The sequence below is a fragment of the Danio aesculapii genome, chromosome 18, assembly GCF_903798145.1.
Source record: "Danio aesculapii chromosome 18, fDanAes4.1, whole genome shotgun sequence".
NCBI lineage: Eukaryota > Metazoa > Chordata > Actinopteri > Cypriniformes > Danionidae > Danio > Danio aesculapii.
This window is the reverse complement of record NC_079452.1, coordinates 23,810,994-23,825,561: the sequence shown is the minus strand read 5'-3', so window position 1 is coordinate 23,825,561 and position 14,568 is coordinate 23,810,994. Positions and strand designations below refer to the sequence as shown.

Sequence of the window (14,568 nt, the reverse complement as noted above, 5' to 3'; positions counted from 1 at the left end):
GTCTGTGTGTGTCTAGTCATGAGTTGGTGTAAGACTCTGTCAGTACAGTAGCGGTGTTGACGGTGGGATGATTCCTGCTCATCAATCTGCTCTTTTAAATGTCTGAGTAATAAACAACAACTGTCCCCCGCTGAACACAACACACACACACACAGAAAGACATGCTCGCACACACACATGCAGGCACAGGCACAGGCACACACACACACACACACACACACACACACACACACAACCCCCGTCTGACCCAAACAGTTGGAGTAAGGTGAGCGCTTCTGCCAAGTCACGCAAAGTTGGTTTTAGTGGATAATTTGTAACATGTTCTGAATGTAAACAGAGTCTGGCTGAGCGGCGGCTGACTGACACACACACACACACACGCACGCACACGCGCACACACACACACACTTATCAGATAAAAGAGTCACTTCCAGCTGCTCCTAACAGTCAGCCTTTGCATGTGTGTGTGTGTGTGTGTGTGTGTGTGTGTGTGTGTGTGAACACATTTCCATCATCTGTGTGTGACTGTGAACATATTTAAGTTGCGTCCCTGTTATAAACTCATCTCTCCTTCCTTAATCTGTGTGTGTGTTTATGTCTGTGTCTAAGTGTGTCTGTGTGTGTGTGTACGAGAGCATACGTGTGAGCGTGTGTGTCTGTCTGTCTGTACGTTGATTGTGTCTGTGATTAGCTCATCTCTTCTTCATCTGTGTGTGTGTGTGTGTGTGCGTGTGTGTGTGTGTGTGTGTGTGTGTGAGTGAGTGAACACATCTGAGTTGTGTCTCTGTTATAAGCTCATCTCTCCTTCATCTGTGTGTGTGTCCGTGTGTGTGTGTGATGCTAGACTTCAGACAATCTCCAGCCAAATCAACCGGTGAGTGTGTGTGTGAGTGTGTGTGTGTGTGTGTGTGTGTGTGTGAGTGTGTGTGTGTGAGTGTGTGTGTGTATTCTGGCAGTGCAGTGTATAAAGACGTCAGCTGAGTTTATCACAGACCTGAATCTAAACGGAGCTGTTAAAGCCTAAAACAACACACAGATTAAACACACATGACTGAATCCTCTACAGCATCAACACACTCAAGGATATGTTTCAGTAGACGTACAGCGGTGAGTCAAACATAAGAGCATTAGAACATCAGGTATTAATATAGATATGCTGTTGTTGCTTTACTTTTCCTCCATTTAAAGGCACAGAACACATAAAGCGTAAACAGTCATCATTCATTCATCCTCCACTCCGCTTATTTCTTCTGTTAAACACTAAAGAAGATATTCTGAAGCATGTCAGAAACCTGTAACCATTGACTTCCATAGTATTTGTTTTTTCAACAATAGAAGTCAATGGTTACCAGTTTTCAGCATTCTTCGAAATATCTTCTTTAGTGTTTAACAGATGGAAGAAACTCAAAGGTTTAAAACCCCTGGAGGGAGAGTAAATAGAGTAAATGATCATTTCGGGGTGAACTGTCCCTTTAAGAGTTATATTTCAGACACAAAACACTGATTAATTATGATCTGAAATATTCTGTTACCCATTATATTGACAGAATTAGATTTAGTTTAATCACTGATATATATATATATATATATATGTGTGTGTATGAGAATAATTTGTCGTTTCATTATATAAATATATCTGTACGCTGAACATTAATTCCCATTTACCTTCACTGAGCTGAACTGAAGCAGTAAAGCAGACACTCCACCTATATGTAATGTGCTTCTGCTAATAGAACATCTGTCCATTTAATTGGATGCAGACTCCAGAATTCCACTCTGTGCTTATACTTCATGTTGATCTACATATAATACAACACTGCACTAAGAGAAACAAATATAAGCTAGAAATACCCTGACATAAGCATCAGCGCTGTGATCTGCATTAACTGTATGATGGCCTTAACATCTGTGTGTGTGTGTGTGTGTGTGTGTGTGTGTGTGTGTGTGTGTGTGTGTGTGTGTGTGTACAGTTTGAGTCCAGATCTGTGTGACCTCTCATGACCTCCAGAAAGCAATAATCAGACACTAGACAGGAAGTGCACAATCCCAGACTGAAGATCAGATCATAACAGACAAGGGAAACCATGTAGAATCCATTAAAAGGAATGCAGTAAGGTCTGTATAATCATAGTTGGTGCTGATGATCTGTTATATTGTATTTGTGCTTAAAGTTTATGTAAAATCATGTAATTTTTACTTTTTGAATTTTATTTTTCCAATATATAAAGTGAATTATTTTGTCTACATATAATAATAAAATGTCTATTAATAATATCAGGCCACTGTGATGTACTTAACCTCCTAGGGCTAGAGTGTCTACATACATGGACAGCACATTTTAGCTCTTAAGAGGGTATTTTAAATACTTTGAGTGTTTTATATTCTGTTACAGACATACGGTGTCATCCTGCAACTGTTTTGCAGCATATCAAATGTCCCAAACAATATTTTAACTGTCCAAAATGGGGAAATAAAAATATGTTTTTACTCTCTGATAGTCAAAACAAGTTAAAAATAAATTCAATGTTAAATATGCTTTAAAAACATTCAGGAAAAAGTGTTTTATGTCAATTCGGATCACGAGTCCACATAAAGTATATGGACATCATTCTCTAAAAGTGCATCATATCAAAAGATGATCCTTAGGTTATATTCTAATTAGGTTCCAATATAGCCCAAATAGCAAAGAGAAATAAAAAAATGCATGTAAAAAACCACCTTGGGCCTTAAGAGGTTAATACTGTATCAGACATATAATATAATATAATATAATATAATATAATATAATATAATAATATAAAATAATATAATATAATATAATATAATATAATATAATATAATATAATATAATATAATATAATAATATAAAATAATATAATAATAATATAATAATATAAAATAATATAATATAATATAATATAATAATATAATATAATATAATAATATAATATAATAATATAATATAATAATATAATAATATAATAATATAATATAATATAATAATATAATATAATATAATATAATAATATAATATAATATAATATAATAATATAATATAATATAATATAATATAATATAATATAATATAATATAATAATATAATATAATATAATAATATAATATAATATAATAATATAATATAATATAATATAATATAATATAATATAATAGCTTGTTTGGATGGCAGAATGTGAAATGTTATCTCCACTGTTGATTTTGCAGATATGTCAAATAATTTCAATTAAATCACTAGTTAACATGTCAGACAGATCTTTCAGATTTTTATTTATTTGCTATTTCTACACGTTGTAACAAATGTAAAAGTGTAATTGTGAGTATAGGAACTGAAAACTTCAATTGTGAAATAAAAAATAAGAACTTTTTAATGTTTATTTAAGATTTACAAAGCAAATCTAATTAGAAACATGCGTTTGGTAAACAAATTCTCTCATATATCAGCTAACAGAGGGAAAATATGACTTTACAAACTGTATTGTTCATAAATCCTCTAAACATTAGCTGATTATTCAACAGTATGAGTGAAATTAATATAAAAGCAGAATAAGTATATATTTACACACATTAACAGAAGTAAATAAATGGACTTAATGATGAACTTGAAGATCTGTGTTATTTTGCTCTAAAGGCAGAATGCTTTTGGGTCTATTCAAATGCAATTAAAATAAAAATATAAAGCAGAATCATGATCAAATCAAAAGAGATAGAGTTTCTCCTGCAGAGGGCGCTGACTTCCCCTTCTGCTGGTGAAAACACTGCTGTCAGAAAATACTGCGCTAAATCTCTGTGATCTGAGCTCAAACATCATTAGAGGAATATTGCAGTTTACTTTAGATGATTTATCATTATACATATTTATATTTATTACATATTAATTCCTACTGGTGGACAATACAGAGCCCCCACAGCAAAAACAAACATTGTAAGAGATGGTCTATACCGTCTGGATGATGATGAGCATACAGTAGTGTACATGTTATATTGTGACATTAACTCTTGTATTTTTCTATGTTTTTCTGCATCTACTCCAGTTGTATCTGTATTATTACAGCCTAAACGATGCGTTGCTTCTCCAAGGGTTAGATGTTTTAGTGTTTAGTTTATTTGTGAGTTTCTATCTTGCAGTTTCATATTGATTAACACTTTAATACTAATAACGTTTGCAGCACGTTGTGTTCAGTATGAAGATAAAACTCTTTTAAACACTAACCCAAACAGCAGGAGCATTATTATTCATACATAATAATAAAGAGACAGTGATGAAAGCAGTCATTTTAACTTAGGATTTACTAATTATTGACATAACTTCACTAACACTGCTCTTCAACAACGTCTCTGATTGGTGTTTACAGACTTGTGGGCGGAGTCAACCTGGGTAAAGTCTAGATGGGAAACAGCTGAGGACTCACCATAGTATATCTACATTTCTGTGACACTGTGCAAGAATAATTCATATTTCTACATTCGGGTGAGGGTTGGGTTAATACAATTAATGGGTAATTTATTAAATTATAAGTGTTAACTTCTGGCTGCAGCTCAGTGGTTAGCACGATGGCCTGTGGTTCGAGTCTCAGCTGGGTCAGTTGGTGTTTCTGTGTGGAGTCTGCATGTTCTCCCCGTGTTAGTGTGAGTTTCCTCCGGGTGCTCCGGTTTCCCCCACAGTCCAAACACATGCGCTATAGGTGAATTGATCAACTAAACTGGCCGTAGTGTATGAGTGTGTGAATGAGAGTATATGGGTGTTTTCCAGTACTGGGTTGCAGCTGAAAGAGAATCCGCTGTGTAAAACATATGCTGGAATAGTCGGCGGTTCATTCCGCTGTGGCGACCCCTGATGAATAATGGACTAAGCTGAAGGAAAATGAATGAATAAACTTCTGGCTACAGAATGCATCCCTTCTACTAACAACCATGAACCTGTCAGTCACACGAGATCCACCAATAGAAAACAGAAGCATAGACACACAGAACAGCACTGCTGTGACCTGCAGTTGGAGCCTGAACGTCCTCTAAACACCTGTATCACCTGTAAGCTGTTGTTCTCCATGATGCAGCAGCGTCTCAGTGTGTGTTTGTGCTGGTGATCTCCATCTCCGCTGCTCGCTGAGGGCTGAGTGTGTCTCTGTGGAGCCGGACGCGTGTCCAGAGCGTCTGCAGGTCCGTCTGCAGGGATTGAGCCGCTCCGCTGGGGAAACACTCTCTGGATCTCAGAGCTTCATGTATTTCTGCAGATCCACACCAGACACCAGAGGACGCTTCATCCAGACCCTCATCACAGGACACGGGCCAGTCCACCTCAAACACACACACACACACACACACACACACACACACACACACACACACGCACACACACACACACACACACACACACACACACACACACGATTATTTTATATCATGTTAATTCAAGCTAGAGTCATGCTATTAACATGTTAATTCATGCTAACAACATGCTAATTTATGCAAGAAACACGCTTGTAACATGCTAGAATCATGCTAACATGCCAATTCATTCTAGAATCATGCTAACAACATGCTCATTGATGCTAGAATCATGCTAGTAACAAGCTAATTCATGTTAGAAACATGCTAGTAACATGCTAATTCACGCTAGAATCATACTAGTAACATGCTAACTCATGTTAGAAACATGCTAGTAACATGCTAATTCATTGTAGTATCATGCTAACAACATGCTAATTCATGCTAGAATCATGCCAACAACATGCTAATTTATGCAAGAAACACATTTGTAACATGCTAATTCATGGTAGTATCATGCTAACAGCATGCTATTTCATTCTAGAATCATGGTAACAACATGCACATTCATGCTAAAATGATGCTAGTAACATGCTAATTCATGCTAGAATCATGCTAATGACATGCTAATTCATGTTAGCAACTGCCTAGCAATCACTCAGAATACTTTAGCAACCCCCTAGCAAACACCTTAGCAACCGCCTAGCATCACCTAAGCAATGACCTAGCAACGCCTTAGCAATCACATAGAACATCCTAGCAACCACCAAGCAACACCTCAGCAACCACATAAAAACACCTTAGCAACCACCTTGCAACGCCTTAGCACCCACCAAGCAACGCCTTAGTGAACACCTTACCAACCGCCTAGCAACACCTTAACAACCAGTCGAAACATTCTATCAACTACCTAGCAAACACTCAGAACACCACAGCAACCACCTAGCAACACCCTAGCAAGCACTCAGCTTTTCAAGCCACCATAAAGTTTGTCCTCAAACATTATCATCTAGTTAATAAATATAAGCTGCTTTTAGCTCAAATGGAATATCTGCATCCTAAGGACAGAGACGACATCGTCTTTCCCAAGCATGCACACTGTTATTATTATTATTGAGGACACAGAGTGGCATTGGGTCATTTGTTTAGTCTTTCTTACTCAGTAGTTTTTAATCCTCTCACACACAGTCTATGAGGCTACTGTAAACTAAAACAACAACACTCAGGTTAGCATCACTGTCCTAGAGAGGACTTTACATAGACTTCCACTGCTTTTCTATTAGGCTAATGGTAGTATATATAGCCTAACACTAACCCAGCCCTCACAGAAACAACTACACATCATTAGATACTAAACAAACATCTACTCGCTGATTTATAAACACTTTTAATTAGCGAGCACCAGTGAAAAGTCAACACTAGTGGTGGTGTGTTTTGATATTTCACTATATAAAGAGGACAAGTATAGCTAAACCAGTACACGCATACACACAAGACTAAGATAGTATACATTAGGGGTGTCCTGAAGCACCAGTGTCCTGCATATTTTAGTTCCATCCCCAAATAAACACACCTAAACCAGCTGATCAAGCTCTTTATAGGTATATTAGAACAGTGTTTCTCAACCACGTTCCTGGAGGCCCAGCAACACTGCATGTTTTGGATGTCTTCTTAGTCTGTCATGCCCATCACAGGTCTCTCAGTCTCTGCTAATGAGCTGATGAGCTGATGATCTGATTCAGGTGTGTTTGGTTATGGACACATGGAATTTGTGTAGAGTTGGTGGTCCTCCAGGAATGTGGTTGAGAGACACTGTGTTGTCAGGGAGGTGTATTGAGAGAAGTTGGAGCTACACTACGCAGGACACCAGAGTTTGGACATCCCTGAACTAGAAAGAGCTTGATTCGCTGGTTAAGTTGTGTTTAATTGGGTTTGGAACTAAAATATGCAGGACACCGGTGCTCCAGGACCAAGTCTGGACATCCCAGTACACACACACACTACTGTACTACTGAACACACTCTTTTGCACATTTCTGCTGTCTAACCCATGCTCAGTCATTTGAAGAAAGACTTATGAAGCAAGAAAGGGTGCAAAGTATTAAGAAACGTAATTTAAAAGGAAGTAAAACACAAGTATGAGCAGTATTATTTAAGTTCTTAGCCTAATATCCCACTCACTTGAGCAGAAATGATAACAAACATGTCAAAAGTATGAATAATGAATGCTCATTATTGTCAAGATTTTGCTGATCAGGGGTGTCCATACTCTGTCCTGGAGGGTCGGTGTCCTGCTCAATTTAGTTCCAAACCCAATTAAACTCACCATGTAGCTTATCAAGCTCTTTCCAGGTATACTAGAAACTTCCAGAGAGGTGTGTTAAAGGAAGCGGGAGCTAAACTTTGCAGGACACCGGCCCTCCAGGACTGAGTTTGGACAACCCTGATCTAGACCTTCTCATTTCTGCTTGATTTAAGTCTAAAGTACTTTAAAAGTGTTTTTCTGGTCCAATAAAATAGTACAGCCCAAAATATGACAACATTTGATCATCTACAGCAGCAATAATCTGCTAAATATTATTCGGTTCTGAAGGTTTGTTTACATTGTGATCTCCAATATGGCCGACTCGTGCGTCGTGACTTGTGAAAAGTTCAACAAACAATTCAGATAATGATTTCTTTCTACAGCTGCAATGATGAAAATTAGATTGTTATATTCGGTCTTCATTTAATTAATGAGAATTTGAAAAGAAAACGTGTAATATTTAAGCTTTTTAAACATTACCAATTGTGCTAATGTTAATTAACATCACAATATGATTATGAGAGACAAACATCATTTGCCCACCTGTGAAAATCAACTCCATCCGAGTGTCACTGTTTTCAGCGTGTATCTCATCAATATTTGTGATAAATTACCCTGGGTTTGTTTGTTTGCTTCTTTGTTTGTTTATTTTATGACACGGAAAAGATGCAACGGACCACGTGATTTGAATATTGGTCAGCGTGTGACGTCTATGATTTGTCAATTTACTGTTACGCTAATCTCATTAATATTCATCTCTATTTTCCTATTATGAGTTGGTATTACTCTATAAAATAGTTTTACTTTATGATTGTGGTAGATTACATAGGTGGAAATGTGGCAAAACATTTGAGCCATAATAAACCAATCAATGTAGAATTAAACCGAAACAACGAAGCTCATGAATATTCATATATATTCAGTCACGTGCCAACAAATCACTTTTTATATATAATAATAAAAATATTTGACCCTTAGACACCTCTTACTTGTACACTTTGGTAAAAACAGCACAATGAGTGAGAATTCATCAGTCATTTCTCATTATGAACTTTACACTTCTGTGAGAAATGTTTGAGCGGGATGACATCATGTCACTTTAGATAACTCGAGTTAACTTTACTCTGGTTAAGTTGGTGGTTATCTGCACTCACCAGTCCTTGAGTTCGGATAAACTCCTCCAGGGAGCGAATGCTGCTTGCGGTTTGTTTCGGTTTTTCCATCTTTTAACCGCGTCTGCGTCGGTTGCCTGGTAACCGCGAGCCACTCCCCCTCTGCTTCAGTTGTTGCTAATATATTATTTGTTTATTTTATTAACGTTTACCTTAAACACAACACAAAACCCAATCATCACAGTATCTAAACATATTAATTATTGTAGTGTCATAAAAACTATGCAAGCATCCGCAGCTGTATTCCTTCTAGACTTCCTTTTCCCTCTTGGGGCTTCGGTAAAGTCTAGAAGGGATACAGCTACAAATACTAGTATACGTTTGTGACACTGTACATTAATTAGTATTTTTACATTACAGTGAGGGTTGGAGTATGGATAGACGCTAATAAAATACAATTTGACTGATAACTTAATAAATAATAAGCGTTATGTTAGTTAACTTCGAAGCTGTATCCCTTCTAGACTTCCTTTTCCCTCTTGGAGCTTCGGTAAAGTCTAGAAGGGATACAGCTGCGGATACTAGCATACGTTAGTGACACTGTACAACATTAATTACTATTTTTACTTAACGATAAGGGTTGTAGTATGGATAGACGTTATAATAAAATACAAACTGACTGATAATTTAATATATAATAAGCGTTGTACTAGTTAACTTTGCAGCTGTATCCCTTCTAGACTTCCTTTTCCCTCTTGGAGCTTCGGTAAAGTCTAGAAGGGATACAGCTGCGGATACTAGCATACGTTAGTGACACTGTACAACATTAATTACTATTTTTACTTAACGATAAGGGTTGTAGTATGGATAGACGTTATAATGAAATACAAACTGACTGATAATTTAATATATAATAAGCGTTGTACTAGTTAACTTCGCAGCTGTATCCCTTCTAGCATGCACTGGGTTTCCGCAAGCACGCGACTGCTTCCGGTGTATGGCGCACACGTGGGTTTGTTGTGATCAGCCGCGGTTGCCGGTTGTGTTCTGTTGATTGCAGCGGTGATGTCGGAGGATCCTCAGCCGGAGAGCAGCGCCCTGAGCGGCCTCAAGATCGCCTCGCACGCGCCGCTGGATGACGCGCAGCGCGCCGGCCGGATGAAGTGCACGCGCTGCGGATGCTCGCGTATGTTCTTCTGCTACAGCTGCGGGGCGCTGGTCGGACTGCAGCCCGGGGACGTGCCGCGGGTCACGGTGATTTACTGCCCTGATGCTGTAGGAGATTATAAATAAAATACCTATACCGCCATTTTACAACGTAAAGAGATGTGCGTCCCCATAGCGACAGATGTAAATCAGCTGTGTGTTGTGAGTGCTGGTCAGGTGTGCATCAGTGTGAGTGTGTGCTTCATGCTTTAATGACGTGTGTGTGTGTACTGTTTCAGCTGCCGGTGAAGATCGACATCATCAAACACCCGAATGAGACGGACGGGAAGAGCACCGCAGTTCAGGCCAAACTTCTGGCGCCGCAGGACGTCACCATACACACTTACCCCTGCATCCCTGAGCTGGACCAGAGTACTGAAAATGTCAGTCACACACACACACACACACACACACACTCACACACTCACACTACAGTATCTCACATACACTCTCTCTCTCTGCTGTAAATCTGCTGCTCTTCCTCCTGCAGATCGTGCTGGTGTTTCCTGGTCCGGATGCGATGTCGGTGGAGGAGTTATGGGAATATTTCTGCGCTGATGGACGGCCGAGAGTGAAGCGAGTAAAGGGGGAAGCTGAGAGTCTCCGCTGCCCCATCCAGAGGGTGGTGTTCATCGACAGCACCTGGAACCAGACCAGCAGAATCATCACCGACGAGAGGCTGCAGGGTGTGTGTGTGTTCACGTTCACCAGAACATCCCAAAACACTCAGAATCAACAGCATTCTGTCAGGAATCATTGACCCAAATAATGCACATCACCCTCAGGTGTACATTTGACTAAAAAAGCTGAAATTATGACCTTAAAAGATTAAAACGAAGTCAAAATTATATTAGTAACTCAAAATCTCATCATTTCGGCTTCATCCTGTAATTTTGATTTAGTAAATCCTCATTTCAATTTTTTAATCTCTTAATTTTGACTTTTTTTTTCTCATCATTTTGATTTAAGTTATAACTTTTTATTTTGACTGAGGGCTCTATTTTAATGATCTAGGCATAAAGTCTAAAGCTCATGGCACAAAAGCAGTAAGGGCATGTCCGAATCCAATTTGACTATTTTAAGGATGGAAGAATACGCTCTGCACCCGGCGCACGGTCTAACAGGTGTGTAGAGCATAACATGCGTTAAACCTATCAGTCTCGTCTCTCATTCCCTTTAAGAGTCAGTTGCGTCGCTCCATGGTGGACTTTAAGTGTAAAAACTGAACGCTTCACTAGCGAGAAAACAGTTAAACAGAGCATCTGCAGCGCGAGGATAAAGAACCAGCCTCCTCCATTCAGCCTCTTTACTTTACTTCTTTACTTTACTCCTTTACTTTGGTGGAGTAAGGAAATGGTGGAGACTCACTCCACTGAACACATCCATTAGCCCACATATTTAATTTCCTTTGTTAAGCACAAAGATTTGTGTCTAAACTATTTCTGAATTCAGCTCTAATCTCCAGCAGAGGAATAAATGATCAATAATAATGAAGTGTGGTCAAAACACTGAGTTATATCCAAACACACGTCCTGTTCTGATGACCCATATGGTGATGCAGACGTCTCCAAAACCCCACAGCTGGACAAATCTACACTTAAAACAGATCTAAATCTGCATATAATCAATAATACTGCTGATAATAATCACATTATACAGATGCAGATCATCATGAATAAACTGAAGAAGCCCCCCGAGGTGAAGAAGGCCTGGAGGCAGTGCTGTTTATATTGATGTAGAAAATCATCTTTGTAACATTTTAATCCTTTAATTGTTTTCATTAGTGAAGCTCTTTGTGTGTTGCTGTACATCCTGTGTGTATTAAGCAATGTGTAGGCATTTAAGGCACACAACTAATGCGCTGGACTTCAGACCTGCTTTCATGTGGTCTATTGCGCAGTCTATTTCAGTTCCTCAGAATAGCAACGCTCCAACAATTCGCCTTAACACACCTCATTATAGACCAGCACACACACATGAGTCCACAGAGTGGCCTAAATGGATTTACTATTTAAACAACATGATGCAAAACGGGAAAATGAGGGTTGTGTTGGTCTGAAAATAGCAACAAATCACGCCAAACACGTCTTGTGCCTTTACTGCACCAGGTGTATGACAGGACCCTTAATCTCACATTTTCAACTTTTTAAAGTCATTATTTTTATTTTTTTGTCATAATTTTGACTTTTTATCTCGTAATTTTAACTTGGTACACTGTAATTTTGACTTAGTAACTCTTAATGTTGATCTTTTAAGTAATAAATTCAACTTTTAAACTCATAAATTCAATTAAAGTCATAATTTAGACTTTTTAAAGTTATAATTTCAACTTTTTCCTTGTAATTGGAAACTTAAAGTCAATTTTAATTTAGTAATTCATAATGTCAACCTTTTAAGTCATAATTTAGACTTTTTATCTTCTAATTTTATGAGTGAATCTGTTTCAAAGAAATCTCAGTGTTTCAGTGATTCATTTTGAAAGGGTTTGTTTCATTTTCAAACAAATGATTCATTTTAAGTGAATCATTTGAACGATTCAGTGAATCACTCATTCAGACAGGGTCTTGTGGAAACTGCTGGTGCTTGTAGTGTCATATTATCAGGGGTTGCCACAGCGTAATGAACTACCAACTTATCCAGCCTGTTTTACACAGTGGATGCCCTTCCAGTTGCAACCCAGTACTGGGAAACACCCATACACACTCGTTTACACACACTCACTCATACACTAAGGCCAGTTTAGTTGATCAGTTCCCCTATAGCACATGTGTTTGGACTGTGGGGAAACCAGAGCACCCGGAGGAAACCCACACCAACATGGAGAGAACATGCAAACTCCACACAGAAACACAGACTGACCCAGCCGAGACTCGAACCAGTGACCTTGCTGTGAGGCCACAGTGGTAACCACTGAGCCACCGTGCCGCCCTCTCATAATTCATTAAAACTGCTTAAACATACATAATTGCGTCTTTCAACTTCAAGGTTTCCTGAGTGTTAAATTGAAGGTTTTTTACAGTATAAAACACATTGTGCCTATGAAGAGTCCCCATATACCACCAATACCAGCCTGTGTTGGTGTGAGACTTTATCTAATATAGTGATTTCTCTACAGCTTTACCAAACGTGGAGCTGAAGAGCAGAAAAACCTGCTTCTGGCGGCGTCAGAAAGGAAGTCCGGACACGTATCTGGCTACGATCGAGGCCATTTACTACTTCCTGAAGGACCTGCACTGCCACTACTTCTGCGAGTACACGGGAGAATACGACAACCTGCTGTTCTTCTTCTCATTCCTGCACAAACTCATCAATAAAGCCAAACAGGCTGCTGGGAAAGCCTGAGAGAGACCCCACAGTGACTGATGCGGCCGTCATTTCAACGTTTTTATTTACAAGTCAATTGTGCATGCATACTTCCAGTGTGTGACAGTGACTGGCTTCTTGTTTTTAAGGCACTTGAGCGTGTGTTTGTAATAAAGGGTTTCTTCAAGCTTTGCTGTCAGTAAAAAGCCTCTCGGATCTTGGCCTGCAGGCTGTCGCAGGTTTTCTTGGCGTCTCCCAGAAGCATGGCGGTGTTGGGTTTGTAGAATATGGGGTTATCCACGGCGGCGTATCCCACACCGAGAGTCCGCTTCATCACAATCACCTGCACACACCCAGGGTATTTTAGTAAAACTAGGACTAACGCTGCATCCTAATTCACACTCTCCATTCTAAGCAGTATTCAAAATTTCAATTTGTGTGTCCCAAAATCAGTGTGTGTTCATAAGAGGTTCCCGGATGCTTTTCTTACTCAGAGTTTTTGTCTAGATTCTAGTCCAAATATCTAAACATCCTTAAATCAAGAAGCATTTTCTAGACAAGCAAAAATATAGTCTTGTTTTCAGAAATAATGTGACTAGATTACATGAGTTTTTCCTTAAAACAAGCAAAATAATCTTATTTAAAAGCAAAAATAAAAAGCTTTATTAAATTAACACTCCGCTTTTTTGGAAATAGGCTCATATCACAGCTCTCCTCGAGTTAAACAGAATGAGGGACTATTTTCAGGTGCTGCATAATTTCATTGCAAACTAATGCATTGACATGCTTAAGAAGGAACAGTTACTTTTTACAAGAAGTAATGCCAAATTATAATGCATTTCTTTGCTTAAAAAGGTTACTTTTTAACACAATTAACCCCAGATTGTAATGGATTACTAAAAAAGGAACAGTTACTTTTTAAAGACTTAACCCCATATGGTAATGGGTTACTGTTACTTAAAGTAATAGTTGCATTACTTTTTAAAAGTAGTAACACCAGATTTTATGCTTTCAGATGCTTTGATTTGCTTAAAAATGTAACAAAGTAACAGTTACTTTACTTTTTAAAAGTAATGCCAGATTGTAATGGATTACTTTAAGGAAAGAAACAGTTACTTTTTGAAAGAAATAACAGCAAACTGTAATGCATTCCTTTCCTTAAAGTAACAATGTAACAGTTACTTTTTAAAGACTTAACCCCAGATGGTAATTGATTGCTTTTCTTAAAAAAGTTACATTACTTTTTAAAAAGAAGTAATGTCACATTTTAATGCTTTTATTTGCTTAAAAAAAATTAAGTAACAGTTACTTTTTAAAAGAAGTATCACCAGCTTGTGATGAATTACTAAATAAGTAACAA

The 14,568-nt window shown here is 38.1% G+C and overlaps 2 protein-coding genes across 2 annotated transcripts in view; one reads left to right on the top strand and one right to left on the bottom strand.

The window, feature by feature from the left end:
• Positions 1-9,697: 9,697 nt before the first annotated feature.
• dtwd1 (DTW domain containing 1) lies at positions 9,698-13,253 on the top strand. Its single transcript, XM_056478356.1, has 4 exons — positions 9,698-9,953; positions 10,145-10,288; positions 10,396-10,591; positions 13,021-13,253. The coding sequence occupies exons 1-4, from the start codon at positions 9,765-9,767 to the stop codon at positions 13,245-13,247; spliced, it is 756 nt and encodes a 251-aa protein (XP_056334331.1). The 5' UTR covers positions 9,698-9,764; the 3' UTR covers positions 13,248-13,253.
• A 23-nt stretch (positions 13,254-13,276) lies between these two features.
• LOC130245604 (NAD(P) transhydrogenase, mitochondrial-like) overlaps positions 13,277-14,568 on the bottom strand; it is a 28,631-nt gene continuing 27,339 nt past the window's right edge. The window contains exon 21 of the mRNA XM_056478357.1: positions 13,277-13,551. Within this exon, the coding sequence (XP_056334332.1) occupies positions 13,405-13,551 (147 nt within the window). The 3' untranslated portion in view covers positions 13,277-13,404. The remainder of the gene's footprint in view (positions 13,552-14,568) is intronic.